Source organism: Salmo salar, chromosome ssa10, assembly GCF_905237065.1.
Source record: "Salmo salar chromosome ssa10, Ssal_v3.1, whole genome shotgun sequence".
Classification (NCBI taxonomy): Eukaryota; Metazoa; Chordata; class Actinopteri; order Salmoniformes; family Salmonidae; genus Salmo; species Salmo salar.
The window spans coordinates 70,020,327-70,040,624 of record NC_059451.1 but is presented as its reverse complement, the minus strand read 5'-3'; the positions used below and the strand labels follow the sequence as shown (position 1 = coordinate 70,040,624).

The 20,298-nt window shown below is 41.3% G+C and overlaps 1 protein-coding gene across 1 annotated transcript in view; it reads right to left on the bottom strand.

Moving 5' to 3' along the window:
- Positions 1-20,298, bottom strand: part of cspg4 (chondroitin sulfate proteoglycan 4) — a 119,243-nt gene that overhangs the window by 10,002 nt on the left and 88,943 nt on the right. The window contains exons 4-7 of the mRNA XM_014124061.2: positions 10,385-10,855; positions 5,698-5,874; positions 2,306-2,504; positions 369-500 (exon numbers count right to left, since the gene is read on the bottom strand). Of these exons, the coding sequence (XP_013979536.1) occupies positions 369-500; positions 2,306-2,504; positions 5,698-5,874; positions 10,385-10,855 (979 nt within the window). The remainder of the gene's footprint in view (positions 1-368; positions 501-2,305; positions 2,505-5,697; positions 5,875-10,384; positions 10,856-20,298) is intronic.

The window sequence follows — 20,298 nt, the reverse complement described above, 5'->3', positions numbered from 1 at the left end:
CTAGCAAGAGAAAAAAACGGCCTCCCACTGTGATAAATACCTATCGGCAGTGAGATTCTCAGTGTGTTTCATGCCTAAGTGTGGAATGTCAACATGTTGTGATTTAAAGAGGGGAAAAGGGATTAGAAGGGAAAATAAAAGAAAACAAAGCTAAACATTACACATCCTAAATTGTTTTCATTGTGGGCTACAAAATACCCATGGAACTATTTTTATCTGATATTGAGGCCTATTTGTTATCCAATCAACAAAACAAAAAACAAAGTCATGCTGAGACATAATTTGAAATGGCCATTATTTGTTCATCATAAATGTCTGGTCAAGTTGGGTTCACTACTTCATGACCCAGCATGCTTTTGGTAGCTCACCTGGAAAGATCATTAGCTCCTCCCCGGTTTCCATGGTGATGGTGAGCTGTCTAGCCGTAACGACAAAGCGGTAGAGAGGAGAGGTGTGCTCTCCGTCTGTTACGGTAAAACTGAAGCCTCCAGACTCCAGACCTGAAGGAACAGTTCAGAATAGTAGGTGGCATAGGTTGACCATCAGAGTCAAAGATTAAGCTTACAAAGCCTAGGGAGCTAAAAAAAACATGAGCTGGCGCACACCCAGAATAATACCTTGTGTGGAGGTGCTGACTAACGCAAATAAACTATAAACTATCAAAATAAAGAAAGTCGCACACTCCATGTATAATCTCCCAGCAATGTAATGGGTATTTACCAACGTTTCGGCATCACTGTGCCTTCCTCAGGGTAATGTCATGAATACTTGAACCAGGTTATGTAGACACACCGTGCAATTAGTGTAACCAATGACAGTAGTGAGGGGTGTGTCATAATGATTAAGTTAATTAAAATGAATTTGTGAAACTGTTAAAAATAGTATATGGCATATTAAATATATTACGCTATTGTTATCATATAGAAACATAATGGAATATTGTACATCATATTAGCATCAACATACATTATTGTTTAATTCAATTTCACATAATAATTTCGATTTAATTACATTTTTGTTACATGTAATTTTTTGGTTCAACCTTAAAACTTCTTTGGGATAGGGGGTGGAATTTTGACGTCCGGATGAAAAGCGTGCCCAAAGTAAACTGCGTGCTACTCAGGCTCAGAAGCTAGGGAGAAGTTGTAGTTTTTCTAAGTGGCTCCCATTTTGGCTGTAGTGTTTCCAAGCGCATGGCCGAGAGATCGCGTTCTTTTTGTTTATCTCCGGTAAATAACGATTCTCTGTGTTAAATTTTCCTGTTTATTTGCGTATTAGGGTACCTAAGGTTTGATGATAAACGTTGATTGACTTGTTTAGATAAGTTTATTGGTAACGTTTGGGATTCATTTTGTATGCATTTTGAAGGAGGGAAACCGAGTGGATTATTGACTGAAGCGCACCAGCTAAAATGAGTTTTTATGGATATAAAGAAGGACTTTATCGAACAAAAGGACCATTTGTAATGTAACTGGGACCTTTTGGAGTGCCAACAGAAGAAGATCTTCAAAGGTAAGGCATATATCTAAAAACATTGATCCCTAGTGGTCTGAATATTGACTTTGATCTCAGGCCCTTCTTATGAACACATTTTCCTTTATGAACAAGTCTTATAAATTGAAAAAATATTTTTTACAGCTTATTAGCGTACACCTAATATGTTCCCCCTGTTGACGATGCTCATTCTATATTAAGGTTGAACCAAAAGATTACATGTAACAATGAAATGAAATACGAAATTATTATGTGAAATTGAATGAAACAATAATGTATGTTGATGCTAATATGATGTACAATATTCCATTATGTTTCTATATGATAACATAGCGTAATATATTTAATATGCCATATACTATTTTTTAACAGTTTCACAAATTCATTTGAATTAACTTAATCATTATGACACACCCCTCACTACTGTCATTGGTTACACTAATTGCACTGTGTGTCTACATAATCTGGTTCAAGTATTCATGACATTACCCTGAGGAAGGCACAGTGATGCCGAAACGTTGGTAAATACCCATTAAATTGCTGGGAGATTATACATGGAGTGTGCGACTTTCTTTATTTTGATATTTTAAAGCCTAGGGAGCTAACACAGGTTTGCAGGTCTTAGACAAGGTATACCAATTGCATCCTTAAAAAGAAAAGAAAAAGCTGCACACTCTAGTAGCTCCGATGAAATAATTTATTTACCAACATTTCGACAGAAAGATCAGCCTGAAAGTGAATTTGTGGCCAGTGAGTCAATTGGGGTCAGTGAGGTAGCTGAGTCTGTAGGTAGAAGCTCAAACAGCCTTACCTTCATGGATAAAGATGACTTCCCCATTGTTAATTTGTGCCTGTGTGAAGTTCTGGATTTCTTCGTCAGGTTCCACCTTTAGAGCCACCAACCCATTGATGGTTGACTCGATGGAATAAACCAACTCATTGATGGGGGTGTCTGCATCTTCTGTATTCAACATGCTGGTGGTGATGTCTGATTCCTCTCCAGCTAAAACCTGAAGAGAGAGAGCGAGAGAGAGAGAGAGAGAATGTGAATGTGAAACTAAATATAATCAAAACTACACACAAACAAAGTGTAAAGGTTCATTAATCCTCTACAATATAATGGCAGCTCCTGTTATCTGAAGATGAAGCATGTGGGTCACAGGGAATTAGTCTCCTTGAGTTTAGTGCTGGCTAAACGGAACATTAATTGAAAGAAATGAGGCAGATGTCCTGAAGGAGAGTCTTAAAAAGGTTGAATCAGCAGGGAGAAGGCTGGGAAGTATACATATTGATTTGTTCTGCCTGGTTCTTTTCTTCGCTCCCTCTGTCTCCAGTCTCCAGATAAAGAGCAAAGAAATATAGCAAATAAGGGAAAGAAATCAGAAAGTGGGAAAAAATCTGAAAGACAGAAGCCCAAAGAACAGAGCTTGGTCTTGGTTAAGGAAAGGGATACATCTCTATTAACTTTTGGTGAGTCTATTTTCCAAAAAGCATATATGTAAAACAAGATGTGCATTATATTCAGCATTATATTCAAAACTTTTAAGTTTAGAATGTTTATCATACCCGTTGTGATATATTCAACTAGCAACTATGAGAATGATTCAACTACTTTTAATAGATATGTATGAGCATAGTAGTTGAAGAGTTTTATATACCCCAAAATGACATTGTATGTAGGCCTCCATATAATTGTATGTACTCTATGGACAATGTAAATTGACGATTGCTGCAAATGCAGCCTGTGCTCTGCCAAGCCTATTCTTTCTTACTGCTGTCTGGTGGTAGTACTGTGTAGGGTGGCAGATAGCCTAGCACTACTGTGTAGGGTGGCAGGTAGCCTAGCACTACTGTGTAGGGTGGCAGGTAGCCTAGCACTACTGTGTAGGGTGGCAGGTAGCCTAGCACTACTGTGTAGGGTGGCAGGTAGCCTAGCGGTTAGAACATTTGGCCAGTAACTTAAAGGTTGCTGGTTAAAATACCTGAGCTGACCAGGTGAAAAATGTGTCCCTTGAGCAGAGTACTTAACTCTAATTTGCTCTAGGGGTGCTGTACTACTATGGTTGACCCAGTAAAACAACACATTTCATTGCACCTATCCAGTGTATGTGACATTTTTTGTCATTTAGCAGGCACTCTTATCCAGAGCAACTTACAGTAGTGAATGCATACATCTCATTTCATATATAATTATTTTTGTACTGGCCCCCCATGGGAATCGAACCCACAACCCTGGCGTTGCACACACCATGCTGGCGTTGCAAACACCATGCTCTACCAACTGAGCCACAGGGACAATAAAGTGTATGTTTTGGGGGGTGTGTACACCATAGAATTATTAGTTATTCCATGAACTGTCCACTAGATGGCAACATTACCTCACTATCACCCAAGAAATTTCCCTGAGTCATTTTGGCAAGTTATTTCTAAATTGTGCTGGAAATGGATTGTTTATATAACAATCAATGGATTTTACTCCTCAGGAAGAAGGGTTGCAAATTAAACGTGATCTGACAAAATGGATGTCTCATTTCTTTTGAAGCCAACAATATGATTCAATGTGTCAGTGTTTTAATTGTATTCGTCCCCAAATCCCAGTAAAGAGAGAGGGAGAGAGGAAGCGATTGATTGAGAGAGAGCGAGAGAGAGAAATAGAGCGAGATTAAATGAGAGCGAGAGAGAGAGAAGGAGAGAGATTATAGCAAAAGAGAGGGAGAGGAGAAAGAGGGAAAGAAATAGAGAAAGAGAAAGATAGACGGAGTGAGAGAAAATATCCTAATAGAAGCCAGCTGTAGCAAGGGCCTGGCCAACAGGATCTATGGCGATCAGAGAGTCACGACAGGACCATGTTGTTCGTCATGCCTGATCATCTGCTCTAGGTCACTATGCTCACATTTCCTGCCCTAAATCAGAAGCAGTGCTTGGGAACCTAAGGAGAGAACTCACAGGAGGAGCTGGAGCTGGTATGAATGAACACTAGGCCTGCATGTGGACAGAGAGACATATCATTATATTACATTTTGTGGCCGTGCGAGAGACACTGCGATTGGCTGGTTCCCTGGCATCGCCAAAAGCCTGAGGTCTTGTCATCATCTCAGTTTTCCCAAAATACGGGTTACCGTGGATACGCCGAACCACAGGCCAGAGTAAACAAAGCTGAATGACACACTCGGTTTCCAGTTGTATGTGAGATGATTATAGCTTTTTCCAGCCATTTTGTGTCTCTACAGTAAAATCTGCATTCTGAATTTTTGAAACACTTAGGCCATGTTCGAATACCCATATTTCCGTTCTAAATGGTAGGCCCTTTGGATATGTGAAAAAATGACTTTTTATAGATTTTTTTTTAAATGTAGTATGCTTTAAATGCCAGAATGTCATACTCATTTAGTAGACTTCACTACACAATATTGAGGAAATAATTGTCTTTCGAAACCCACGTGTGTCTGACAACAGCTGATAATCAGTTGAGGGGACGCTCTGTGCCAAAATAAACGAATGGTGGGAATCAACGCAAATGCACATTAGATGACTCATTCTCAGTAGGATGTGCCTAGTATGTTGATATTTGTTGCATACTGCATTCGTTTTACTAAACAGTATGTTCTAAATAGTATGTAGTACGATTAGTACACAGTATGCAGTTTAAGTAAGTAGTAGGCAAGTCAGATTTAAGACACGGCCTTACTGTTTGCTTTCAAGAATTGACGGGTAATACAATATATCCATGACTGAAATTGGTAATGAACCTCAGGTGTAAAAGGGTTACTAATATAAAGTGTTGCCAGATGTATAAGGTATTACTTAATTAAGGTATTCATTATCAAGTACATTAATTAGTAAGATGTTTACAAACCAATTCTGTCCTTCATAACTAGTGGCAATGTGTAAATCACTTATGAATAGAGTTAATTAGCTATTAAGTTGTTTTCAGGCAACCCACTGAGAAGGCTTATCAAAACATAAATGATAGCATAGATGAACAAACAAAAAACAGACAAATAAACAAACAAACACTGTCAACTTCTGACAAGTATAATGGTTTTGGAGTGTCCTAAATGTGTGCACTAAACTAGAGCATAAAACAAATATGTTTGTATTGGTTCTGGTGAAATACAGTACATTGCAATTAAAAGGAGTTTGCACTCATCAAATATATAGTTATCAGTAGTCGACTGTTGTGGTAAACCGACAGCTCAGTACCTCCAGTCCCGTGTTGCGTGTCAGTTTAGGTGCCTCATCGTTGACCGGGAAGACGGTGACAGTGAAGGTAACGGGGAGGCTGCGGCGCTCTATCTCATAGGCCGAGGCAGAGAGCGTGAAACTGTCCTCGCCGCTTTCCGTGCTGTCATGTAAGTAGTAGATGTGTCCAAGTTTCACCTGTAGAGAACAAAAGGGGCCGTGGGGGTCACACAGACTAGTCAGTTCTCCTGTCACACAATGGTGGTAGGCAAAGAGAATTGGCAGAATGGACACAGTGGTGTTGTTTAATCCCAGTCTCAAGCAAAGCTATAATAGCTCCTGTGTCTAGGAATGTTTAGGCAAAATTTGGCAACCTTTGGGCAAAACATTTTGGACTAAGGTGATAATTCAAAATGTTGATCACTACCTTATCATGTTGGAAGTTTGTTACACTCAAAAAAAGCAATTATTAGTGTGTGTAAAATATATCATGCACATGTTTTGGAGATGGATGGATCAACAATATTCTATCAAGGTCTTCATATTACAGTATTTTGGAGTCCAGAGGACAGACAGACAATGGATCACTGTGTCTTTCTCTCCCTCTACTGATCAATAACATAGGTGACCCGTTTCAGGAAACTAGGCGTACAGTATGTCGCAAGTCACAACTTCACAGGAGAGCCATTTGAATGTTTTTTTTTTAATCAAAATGCGTTGTTTGGCAGAAATGCCTTCTGGAACATGTGAACTTTCATGCTGCTTAATAACAAACTTGTATGCCATCTGTAAATACGAATACAATTGTTAAATTACGAGCCTTGTTGGTTAAGCCACAGAAAAAGTCAGCAACCTTCCCACTAGCCATGATTGGCTGAGATAATGAGTTGGCTGGACATGCCGAGAGAGGAGTTCGGATTGGTCTGCCATATAGAAGGCTTCTGTCTATTTGAGCTGGTGATAATCCTGTCGAACGCGGCTTTTAATTTTTTTTATTGTGTAGTGGAGATGTGTAAGGGTTGCTCTCCACTTTCTGGAGGGTTGAGTTTTGAAATCAGTGGCGCGAGAGTATGATAGCCAAAGAGATGGAGAAGACACCTGTCTCTGGATTACATCTTCAAACTAAGGGCAACTGTGGCATGGCATCCGTGACAGGGAGACGCATCCATCATACATGATGATGAATACGGGTAAGATAGTCTAGCTAGCTACATTTTCAGATATTACACAATTCTCATTTAGACAGAAAGTGGTTTCATTTCAAGCTCAAGTGTACTGTTAGCTAGCTAGCATTAGCTGGCTGGCTCCCTAGCTAACATTAAGTGTATGACGTTATTATTCGTACCCCAGAGCCGTTTGCTTTGCTAGTTAGAGCCGAATGTTAGCTAGCTAACATTGAACCTGGTTGGTTAGGTCCCAGCAGATTCATGCAGGATAGTAACAACATGATTTGGCACTATGTTCATTGTTGTTTAACTAGCTAACGTTAGCTGGCTGGCTCTTTAGCAAACATTACATTAGGTGTGTGATCTTACACATTGTTTACCTAGCTAGCTACATGTCTGAAGCTAAAGTGTACAACACCCATTGAATATGGCTGGTGTCAGTAAACGTCAGCACAAAAGAGTAATGAAATTGTTGCCAGCAGGGCTGGTTAGGCTGTTTTCATGTTATCAAGAGGTAAACAAATCATCGGCCAGAGCGTCAAGTGTGTGTTCTAAACGCTCCTAGAGCGAAACGAGATGGGTGGGGCTAAAGCTTAAGAGGGTGTGAACAATGCTGAATGGGTGTAGACAAAGAAGAGCTCTTCACTAGATACCAAAACGTTCAAAGGCCATTTTCTCAAAAGTGAATTTACAGGTTTATCAACTTTCAAAGCAGAATTACTTTCCCATTGTTCTTCAAAAATGCAGTGTATTATATACCATTTTGTAGCTCTAAGTCTCTACCTTTATTCAATGTAAAAAACACAATTTCAAATTTTGCTACATAAGACCAAATCCAGGTGGTGAGTCACATAGGCTACATGTTAGTGTAGGCCACTTCGTCAGACGATCTTGATGTTCTGATATGCAAATACACAGGTGAGGTATTTTTTAAATCATAATACCTAAATAAGACCGGGGGACCTGATCCCAAATCAGCACTCCTACTCTAAGAATACAGTCCTACAGTCCAACTGTTTGTGAATACAGGCCCTGAGTATTTGAGGAAATGCATACAGAAGCATTGTTTCCGATGAATGGGTAGGACTTCCTATTTAGTCTACATGCAGGGGAGCATGACTTGGTGGTGAGAGGGGCCTGCTGCACCACAACTGTAGTAGGGAGATTCAAATTGATCCAAGATGGAAGCCAACTAACTGGAAAAACACTTAGTTTCATTACTGATCGGAGAAAGTGAGCGGGAAAATCAGCCTCTGCTCAAGGACAATAAACAATGAATGGCTCTTGTTCGACATGTGGCCTGTCACATTGTTCCATGCTGAGATACAATGTGGTGTTCTGATATTTTTATTGGTGACAGTCATTCAACTTTACCACAGTATTTGGGAGAGCTTTGCTAATTCAGGATAGTGTTTGTACAGCATCAAACAGGTCAATGTTCGGCTGCTGTGTGTGTGCATGCGTGCATGATGGTGTGGTGTGTTTGTGCATGCATGCGTGGATGTGGATGTGATTTTAATGAGTGCTTCGATCAGATGGAGGCTCCATGTTTATAGAAGCAACACCATTCCTGATGAAACTCCTCTCTCTGCACCTGGTTGAGCTTGTTTATCATACCTTTGGTAGTCTAGAATGTTCCACTTCCAAGTCAGTTAGTTTACAAAGCTCTAAACATCACAACAAAAGTCAATATAGTGGCTCTTCTAGAAAACAGTGTTTAAATTATCTCTGACCTTTCTGACACACCCTTCATCATGTAATGTACTATGTTCCTATGTTACATGTTACAATACTACTTACTGTATGTTCTGTTCCTATGTTATGTGCAGTACATGCAAGTAGCTATTGACATTCTTGTGGCCTCTTTAATTCATACTTATGATGACTACCAGTCTATAATGAGAAGTGCCAACCACTTCAACTACAGGAGTAAAGCTCCCTCACTCTCATTTTCTCCACTGTATCTCCTACATGCAGTAAGCTACAATATTCTGACATAACCTCACAAACTTCCCCTGCGTGACGAAGAGTTTATCCCGAAAATGTCTTTACGCAGCAATTAAGCCAATATGAGTTTCGCGGAGTAGTGGGCACTGAACATGAAAAGCATCGCTGAGCATGAAAAGAACCACTGCTCCCACATGAGTGAGTCAAGAAATTCCAAATCATGTCCAATAATGAGTCCAAGCATATCCATCTTTCATTTACAAACAATTATGCTCTGGTTCTAATCCTGCCTCAACCGAGTCAAGTCTGCAGATTTACTTCTAAATGTGGTACTCATTTGGAGAAGTGTTGTGTTTTGTCCTCTAAACGTTTTTTGGGTCGTCCTTGCATAACATGAAAAAAACTCACTGACGATGTACAGAGAGAGTGCACACAAAAATACACCGATCCAGAGAGAAAACATGTCCAGGATGGCAGACGATTATGTCAACGTTTTTTCCCCACATTTTCTCCTCTAAAAATCTAAATCAGATTAACCTGAATCATGGCTATACGCTTGTCCCAGTTGAATTGAAACACATAGTGGGGTCTTTCAGAAAGTCTGTCTGGGGGCAAAGCGCAGGAGGGCTGTGTGCACATGCCTTATTATAGGAATATATGGGCCAGTTTATTTTGGCTTCGGGCTGCCGAACATCACCGTCAGTTTTTCCACAACCCTTTCAGAAGAGTAGTGTATGAGTGAGGAGAAGAGCTGAGCTATACACGTAGCAGGCAAGCCATAAGTGGAGTGACTCACAAGCTCCACTAGGCTCCCTAGTACATACAGAATGCATGAGGCTTTTCCACCACAAGTGACCACTCATGTCTCCTTTTCATTCTTTCCAAGTGCTAGGCCTCAGGACCAAATGGTTGGAGACTAGACAACTCACAGTCTCACATACTGTAGTTTCTCTCTATCTAATACTACGGACAGAATCATAAAACAGCAGAGACGCATCACACAGAATAGTGAGCAGCTACTGTGAAAAGAGTTACTAAGCAAACAACAGCAAAGTGAACTTAGTGTGGCCTTGGCTGTCTTCGCGAACAACCAGCAAGATCAAAGTCAGGGAAGGTGGATATTATTCTGTGAGCATCTTGTAATTAAGACACAGAAAATGCTATGGTGCATATAAATGATATGGCTTGTGGTCTGGTGGGACTCGGTTTGTTTCCAAACAAGTCAAAACGGAAAAGTCAAACTCCATTTTCAATTAAACTAACGAATCCCTTTTTGTGTTGTATTTTCTCATGGTTCCTTCTCTTCAGAACGATTAAGAAACAAATAACACTTAAAATCTGGGGAGAGAGAGTAGCTCAATTCCTGGCATCTAAATAGAAATGGTATGTTTTTTAAATCCTTGATCATTTGAATTTGAATAAATATACTGTCTTTATCACAGGGGGTGATACATACCAGAGTCCACCACTTAACAGTTGATATGGATATCTGTGTACCTTTGAATTAGCTAATGAACTAACTCAATCAATCAATCCATCAACAAACCAACCACCCGCCTACCCCTTCCAAAACAAAACCTATGAAAAGCACTCACCTCCTCCCAGGTAAAGAAGGTGAGCTCTTGTTCGTCACCATCCAAGTAGCGGATATCCCCATGCTGCGGTGGCTCCTCTACGACGAAGTCCACGTTGACCGCACTGTAGAAAGGGTGAGAGATATTCAGGAGCTCAGTGGTAAGGGCCATCCCGCCGCCCTCCCTCACACTGAAGTTGTGGGCCTGGATGGGGATGAGGCGAGGCACAATGTCCACCATCATCCGGAGGTCATCCACGGTGGTGAACCCGTTGCTGACGTCAGCCGCGAAGGCGTCACTGCCCTGGATGGAGGCAGAGACATAGAGGATGCGGCCCCTGTTGACATCCTCCTGGGTGAAAGAGTGGATGTAGTCCAGGATGGGCGCAGCCGTACTGTCCGAGTGGTTGGTCAGCATGACCACGTGGCCCAGACGAGGAGGCTCCTTGATTGTGAACACCATCTCAGAGGGCAGGATGTCTGCTTGTTCCACCTGGGGGGAGAAAGTTGGGAGACCAGGTACAGATTCACTTTCAAGTCTTGACTAATTAAATGGTCGTACTTACATGGTTGTAGAACACCTATGTTATAGCTATGCATTTACATGGTAATTACATGGACAGGTGCAGTGTGTGACTATGTTGTAAGTAGCCTACACATTGTTACATAGTACTAACAACTTACAATTTACCATGTAAATACACATTTTAAGGACACTTATGTAAAGTTGGACCAGTTAGTTCAGTCAGTACATTCCATATACATTCAGTCAATTTGTTCCACCACCACTGTAAAAACCTTCTGCTACTAAGATGAGCACATCAATGTACCGTAGCATTTACTATGTCTTCCCTTATGTTGTATGACAGAAGTAGACCTATATTTACAATAACAGTATACTAAAGGTTTTTACAACCTATAAATTCAGGTAATGGAATAAACAGACAGTCTCCACTGACTTTGATTCATTGCATATGAATTACATTCGATGCACAATAGTTTTTCATCTAAAGACCTCATAACTTGATCGATTAAAGAAGATTCAGGGTCTGACACTTTTGTGGCCTGATTGAAGCGCTTCTGAAAACAAGTACCTTTCAAAATAGGCAAAAGCTGCATCTTAAAGCTAGTTGATTATTGATTATAGTTGATTATTTGAATCAGCTGTGTAGTGCTAGGGCAAAAAGCAAAACATGCATCCCTATGGGTCCCGAGGACTGAGTTTGGGAAACCCTGGGATAAAGGGAGATGCTTTGCCTCAGGGATAAATCATTTCTGGAATAGTTGACTGTTCTACCATCTATAATCACAACATTAGTCACAAATACACATTTTTCCTATGTGAATTAGGCATGGGGCACTTGCTATGACTCATAGCTATATGGTCTTAAAAAAACTCCCTATTTTTGGTCACTTGGGAAAGCTTGGTATTGATATCTAAAAAATGATATTATTTTACGCTAATTTGGTGCCAGGCACGCCGGTTTTAGTGTGTCAAGAACTGCAACCCTGCTGATTTTTTTCACGGTCAACAGTTTGCGTGTGTATCAAGAGTGGTCCACCACCCAAAGCACATCCAGACAACTTGACACAACCGTGGGAATCATTGGTTCTCCAACTAAAAGTGAGAATGCACTTCAAGTAAGCTCCACAAAAGCCATGGTCAATAGGGCCACATTTAAAGGACAACCTGAGCTTTGTTTGACATTTCTCAATAATGCATTCAATGTCTGTACATCTTGGTCCATCTTAAGTCAATACTGAGAAAAGAACAGAACAAGGTCCTCTGAGAAATTGAACTTTAAATATCAAGCACAATTTTCAATATGTTTCCTCACAATTCGATATTCTTCACAATATTACTTCACAAATCGAGGTGAAAACAGGAATGCAATATGCATTGGAAAAAATGTAACTTCATCAATATGCTCTCAAGATGAAGTGCACTCGTGTTCATCTTCGAAACAACACGATTCCAGATATATCCTTAGGGTGTACTTAGTGAGTGTTTTCCACACTAAATAGACTATAATACATTATATAAACAAGATTAAAAGCGCCTTCGGAAAGTATTCAGACCCCTTGACCTTTTCCACATTTTGTGACGTTACAGCCTTATTCTAAAATGGATTAAATAAAAACAATTCCTCAGCAATCTACACACAATACCCCATGATGACAAAGCGAAAACAGGTTTTTAGACATTTTTGCAAATGTATTATAAATGTACTACAAGAAATCTGCCTCCAGAAGTAAAAGCTTCTTCCAAGTGGGTGTGACACCTACTCCCGTTGCCTGCTGCACTGCTGCTTAGATTCCACTTGGCGATCTGTTCATCATCTTCCCTGGTTGTCTTCCCCTGTCTGGTACAGGTACCCCCACTACAGTCCCCCCACCTCTCTCCCAAGCTTTTGCTTCCCTCCAGCACACAGGCACAGTTGGGGCGAGTGACTCTGAACTTACAATGGCTAGCCCCAAGTCGTTATATATTTTAAATTTTTCCTTCTCATTTTACTATTTTGCTATTTGCCTCATGACTCCTGCATGCTTTGTTGACTACGAACTTTCTTTCCCCAACCGTGGGACAGACTATGTTTGTTCCCACACTCGGGACTCTGACTCTCTATTGGTTACACAGACTTTTGGCCTCCCATCCTATTCTAATCACCTCTCGCCGGCTTTGTATTCATGTTACCTGATGAAATTGCCGTACAATATGATCTTGTTGCCATCTGATGCACATTCAGATGTCATAAATCAGCACTGCAGAGCTCTCCCTGTCCTATGCTGTGCCTTGATTGTATTACTGTTGATGATATCTGGAAATGTGCATGTACACCCTGGCCCATCTACTGTTGCTAGCCCCAATTCTGACTTGTGCTCCGATATCTGCTTCACTGATTTCTGCTCTCGTAAAAGCCTGGGTTTTCTGCACATTAACACTAGAAGCTTATTACCTAAAATAGATCAATTGAAAGTGTGGGTTCACAGCTCCAATCCAGATGTGTTGGTCATTACTGAGACGTGGTTAAGGAAAAGTGTTTTGAATATTGATGTTAACCTTTCTGGTTATAACCTTTTTCGGCAAGACAGATCTTCCAAAGGTGGGGGAGTGGCAATCTTTACCAAGGATCACCTTCAGTGCTCGGTTGTCTCCACCAAGTCTGTCCCCAAACAATTTGATTTGCTGGTGTTAGATTCTGGGTTAAACTTGGAACATTGTATACTCAGAAGTATAGTATCTAAAGAGTGATAGAGACTGGTTTTTACATCAGAAGTTAATGGTTATCTGTAGGAGCCAGATGGCTTTGGAATGTGTTGGGTGGACGGGAGGAAGTCACTGGATTGCTATAGGGATAAGGGTGGAGATCTTTGGATTAGGCATCAAGGGGGTTGAGGTCCGGTCAGATCCCCCTTAAGGAAGAAACAGTGGTTTATTACCATATCACTTCATCTTCCTGTCAAACCATAAAATATGTAAGGATTGGAGGGAAGGAGGAGTGCCTAAATTGGAGTATACATACTTGTGGTGGTTGAAAAATATTTTGTCTGAATGCAGCTGTATTGACCCTCTGGGAAGAATTAAACTTGGTTAAGCTTTCATATTGTCCGTTGAGTGTTTTACTCAGAGAATTAGAACCTAACACTGGTTTTAAGTATTAAAACTTTGTTGACTGTTGCTGGGTGCTATCATTCTCCATGAGCACCGGCCTGTACCCTACCTGCCCTAAGCTCTCTCCTGACCCTTTATACTAAGTCTCAATTTGTCCTGCTAGGTGACCTAAACTGGGACATGCTTAAACCACCAGACCAAGTCCTAAAGCAATGGGACTCCCTAAATCTTTCTCAGATTATTACCAATCCCACAAGGTATGACTCCAAACACCCAGAAAAGGCTACTCTTCTTGATGTTATCCACACAAATAATCCTGATAGGTATCAGTCTGGTGTTTTCTGTAATGACTTTAGTGATCACTGTTTTACAGCCTGTGTTCATAATGGCTGCTCAGTGAAAGGACCTGTCCTGATTTGTCATAGACGCCTGCTAAAAAACTTCAATGAGCAAGCCTTCCATCATGAACTGGCCTCTTTAAAATGGTATAGAATCAACTTGATCCCCTCGGTCGAAGACACTTGGACCTTCTTTTTTGATATTTTCAGTGGTATTGTTAAGAAACACACCCCCATAAAGAAAATTATAATTAAAAACAGGTTCAGCCCCTGGTTCGACCGTGATATTGCAGTTACTCCACCTCAAGAACTGCATTTGGCGAAAGGCTCGGCACACGCATACTCAGGCTGACTGGCTCTCGTTCAGGCAAATGAGAAATAAGTGCACTTAGGCTATCCGGAAGGACAAAGTTAGTTACTTTAAGGAGCAGTTCTCTCTCTGTGGGTCGAACCCCAAGAAGTTCTGGAAAACAGTTAAAGACCTGGAGATTAAACCCTCCTCACAGCTACCCATGTCCCTTAAAGTTGATGATGTGGTTGTTACTGACAAGAAGCACATGGCTGAGCTCTTTAATTACCGCTTCATTAAGTCGGGATTCCTATTTGACTCAGCCATGCCTCCTTGCCCGTCCAACATTTCCTCATCTCCTACCGCTTCTAATCTGACTATCCCTGATGCTTCTCCCTCTTTTTCCCCTGCCCCGCTACAAAGTTTCTCCCTGCGGGCAGTCACTGAGTCCGAGGTGCTAAAGAAGCTCCTGAAACTTGACCCCAAAAACCATCTGGGTCAGATGGTTTAGACCCTTTCTTCTTTAAGGTTGATGCCCCTATTATCGGCAAGCCTATCTCCGACCTTTTTAACTTGTCTCTCCTTTCTGGGGAAGTTCCCATTGCTTGGAAGGCAGCCACGGTTCGTCCTTTATTTAAAGGGGGAGATCAAGCTGATCCTAACTCTTACAGGCCTATTTCTATTTTGCCTTGATTATCAAAAGTGTTGGAAAAACGTGTCAATAGTCAACTGACTGGCTTTCTTGACGTCTATAGTACTCTCTTTGGTATGCAATCTGGTTTCCGCTCAAGTTATGGATGTGTCACTGCAACCTTAAAGGTCCTCAAGGATGTCACCATTGCCCTTGAAGCAATGTTGTGCTGCTATTTTTATTGACTTGGCCAACGCTTTTGATAGGGTAGATGATTCCATTCATGTGGGCCGGCTAAAGAGTATTGGTGTCTCTAAGGGGTCTTTGGCCTGGTTTGCTAACTACCTCTCTCAAAGAGTGCAGTGTATAAAGTCAGAAAAGCTGCTGTCTCAGCCACTGCCTGTCACCAAGGGAGTACCCCAAGGCTCAATCCTAGGCCACACGCTCTTCTCAATTTACATCAACAACATTGCTCAGGCAGTAGGAAGCACTCTCATCCATTTATATGCAGATGCTACAGTCTTCTACTCAGCTGGCCCATCCCCGAATTGTGTGTTAAATGCTCTACAACAAGCTTTCTTAGTGTCCAACAAGCTTTCTCTACCCTTAACCTTGTTCTGAACACCTCCAAAACAAAGGTCATGTGGTTCGGTAAGAAGAATGCCCCTCTCCCCACAGGTGTGATTACTACCTCTGAGGGTTTAGAGCTTGAGGTAGTCACCTCATACAAGTACTTTGGCATATGGTTAGATGGTACACTGTCCTTCTCTCAGCACATATCAAAGCTGCAGGCTAAAGTTAAATCTAGACTTGGTTTCCTCTATCGTAATCGCTCCTCTTTCCTCGCAGCTGCCAAACTAACCCTGATTCAGATGACCATCCTGCAGGTAAGGGTGCTCTCGAGTGGCAAGATGTTCTTTACCATTTGGCCATCAGATATGCCACCAATGCTCCTTATAGGACACATCACTGTACTCTATACACCTCTGTAAAATGGTCATTTCTGTATACCCGTCGCAAGACCCACTGGTTGATGCTTATAAAAACCCTCTTAGGCCTCACTCCCCCCTATCTGAGATATCTACTGCAGCCCTCATCCTCCACATACAACACCCGTTCTGCCAGTCACATTCTGTTAAAGGTCCCTAAAGCACACTGGGTCGCTCGTTTTTTCAGTTCACTGCAGCTAGCGACTGGAACGAGCTGCAACAAACACTCAAACTGGACAGTTTTATCTCAATCTCTTCATTCAAAGACTCAATCATGGACACTCTTACTGACAATTGTGGCTGCTTTGCGTGATGTATTGTTGTCTCTACCCTCTTTCCCTTTGTGCTGTTGTCTGTGCCCAATAATGTTTGTACCATGTTTTGTGCTGCTACCATTTTGTGTCGCTACCATGCTGTTGTCATGTTGTGTTGCTACCATGCTGTGTTGTCATGTGTTGCTGCCTAGCTATGTTGTTGTCTTAGGTCTCTCTTTATGTAGTGTTGTCTCTCTTGTCCTGATGTGTGTTTTGTCCTACAGTTGATGTCGGATGTTTACATACACATTAGCCAAATACATTTTTTTCATAATTCCTGACATTTAATCCTAGTAAAGATTCCCTGTCTAAGGTCAGTTAGGATCACCACTTTATTTTAAGAATGTGAAATGTCAGAATAATAGCAGAGAGAATGATTTATTTCAGCTTTTATTTCTTTCATGACATTCCCAGTGGGTCAGAAGTTTACATAAACTCAATTAGTATTTGGTAGCATTGCCTTTAAATTATTTAACTTGTGTCAAACGTTTCAGATAGCCAACCACAAGCTTCCCACAATAAGTTGGGTGAATTTTGGCCCATTCCTCCTGACAGAGCTGGTGTATCTGAGTCAGGTTTGTAGGCCTCCTTGCTCGCACACACTTTTTCAGTTCTGCCCAAAGATTTTCTATAGGATTGAGGTCAGGGCTTTGTGATGGCCACTCCAATACCATGACTTTGTTGTCCTTAATCCATTTTGCCACAACTTTGGAAGTATGCTTGGGGTCATTGTCCATTTGGAAGACCCATTTGTGACCAAGCTTTAACTTCCTGACTGATGTCTTGAAATGTTGCTTCAATATATCCACATAATATATTTCCTGCCTCATGATGCCATCTATTTTGTGAAGTGCACCCCCACAACATGATGCTGCCACCCCCGTGCTTCACGATTAGGATGGTGTTCTTCGGCTTGCAAGCCTCCCCCTTTTTCCTCCAAACATAACGATGGTCATTATGGCCAAACAGTTATATTTTTGTTTCATCAAACCAGAGGACAAGGATGAACCAGACTTGTGGAGGTCTACAATTTTATTTCTGAAGTCTTGGCTGATTTCTTTTGATTTTCCCATGATGTCAAGCAAAGAGGCACTGAGTTTGAAGGTAGGCCTTGAAATACATCCACAGGTACACCTCCAACTGACTCAAAAGATGTCAATTAGCCTATCAGAAGCTTCTAAAGCCATGACATCATTATCTGGAATTTTTCTAGCTGTTTAAAGGCACAGTCAACTTAGTGTATGTAAACATCTGACCCACTGGAATACAATGAATTATAAGTGAAATAATCTGTCTGTTAACAATTGTTGGAAAAATTACTTGTGTCATGCACAAAGTAGATGTCCTAACCAACTTGCCAAAACTACAGTTTGTTAACAAGAAATTTGTGGAGTGGTTGAAAAATATGTCTTAATGATTCCAACCTAAGTGTATGTAAACTTCCGACTTCAACTGTATATTTATATTGTATTTCTTTTTTTTATTTTAATCCCAGCCCCCTTCGCCGCAAGAGTCCTTTTGCCTTTTGGTAGGCCGTCATAGTAAATAAGAATTTATTCTGCACTGACTTGCCTAGTTAAATAAAGGTTAAATAAATAAAACAAATAATTAAATAATAAACAGAAATACTTCATTTACATAAGTATTCAGACCCTTTGCTATGAGACTCGAAATTGAGCTCAGGTGCATCACGATTCCTTTGATCATCCTTGAGATGTTTCTGAAACTTTACTGGAGTCCACCTGTGGTAAACTCAATTGACTGTACATGATTTGGAAAGGCACATACCTGTCTATATAAGGTCCCACAGTTGACATTGCATGTCAGAGCAAAAACCAAGCGATGAGGTCGAAGTAATTGTTAGTAGAGCTCTGAGACAGGATTGTGTCGAGGCACAGCTCCGGGGAAGGGTACCAACACATTTCTGCAGATTTCTTTTTTTTACATTAAAACCAAAAATGTATCCTTTATTTAACTAGGCAAGTCAGTTAAGAATACATTTACAATGACGACCTACCCTGGCCCAAATCTGGACGATGCTGGGCCAGTTGTGTGCCGCTCTATGGGACTCCCAATCACGGTTGGATGTGATACAGCCTGGATACGAACTAGGGACTGTAGTGATGCCTCTTGCACTGAGATGCAGTACCTTAGACTGCGGCACCACTCGGGAGCCTTGAAGGTCCCCAAGAACACAGTGGCCTCCATAATTCTTAAATGAAGTTTATAACCACCAAGACTCTTCCTAGAGCTGGCCATCTGGCCAAACTGAGCAATCAGAGGAGAAGGGTCTTGGTCAGGGAGGTGACCAAGAATCCAATGGTCAGTCAGACCGAGCTTTAGAGCTCCTCTGTGGAGATGGGAGAACCTTACAGAATGACAACAATCTCTGCAGCCCTCCACCAATCTGGCCTTTATGGTAGAGTGGCCAGACGGAAGCCGCTCCTCAGTAGAAGGCACATGACAGCCCACTTGGAGTTTGCTAAAAGGCACCTAAAGGACACTCAGACCATGAGAAACAAGATTGTCTGGTCTGATGAAACCAAGATGGCCTGAATGCCAAGGGTCACGTCTGGCACCATCCTGGCACCATCCTTACAGTGAAGCATGGTGGTGGCAGCATCATGATGTGGGGATGTTTTCAGTGGCAGGGACTGGGAGACTAGTCAGGATTGAGGCAAACATGAACGGAGCAAAGTACAGAGAGAGATCCTTGATGACCACCTGCTCCAGAGCACACAGGACCTCAGACTGGGGCGAAGTTTAACCTTCCAACAGGACAACGACCTAAGCACACAGCCAAGACAATGCAGGAGTGGCTTTGGGACAAGTCTCTGAATGTCCTTGATTGGCCCAGCCAGAGCCCAGACTTGAACCCAATCGAACATCTCTGGAGAGACCTGAAAATAGCTGTGCAGCAACACTCCCCATCCAACCTGATCTTGAGAGGATCTGCTGAGAAGAATGGGAGAAACTCCCCAAATACAGGTGTGACAAGCTTGTAGCGTGATACCCAAGAAGACTCGATGCTGTAATCGCTGCCAAAAGTCCTTCAACAAAGTACTGATTAAAGGGTCTGAATACTCATGTAAATGTGATATTTCAGTTTTGAATGTTTAATAGATTAGGAAAAAATTCTAAAAACCTGTTTTTGCTTTGTCATTATGGGGTATTGTGTGTAGATTGATGAGGGGAAAAAACGATTTAATCAATTTTAGAATAAGGCTGTAACGTAACAAAATGTGGAAAAAGTCAAGGGGTCAGAATATTTCCGAAGCGAAGGCGTAATATTCCTGATTTCCATCAGGGACGGGGGTCACACATCACATCTACACCACGTTTATGTGATTACTGTATGTCATGTGAAACTGAGAGTCTGCTCCACAGAGACAACATAAACAAAAAGTGAATTTATAAACACTGTGAATGAATTAAAGAATTCTCCAATGAACAGGATGAATGAATGAACAACAAATGTACAAGTGTACTCGGGCTGCACAATTAATTGAATTCAGATCGAAATTGCGATATTGACATGTGCAATATTCATATCGCAAGAGGCTATGATTTTCTACTTTATTTGACACTGTTAATTAATACAACAAAAACTAGATTATGGTACCTCTTCCAACGAGATGCAGTAGTCTTTTTATTCACTCTCTACATATCCAGAGCATACTGACCAATCACAAGCGGCCTCTGTTACTCTCTGCATGGTATGCACCTGCTGGCCAATCACATGCATCGCCCAGTTAGGTGCTG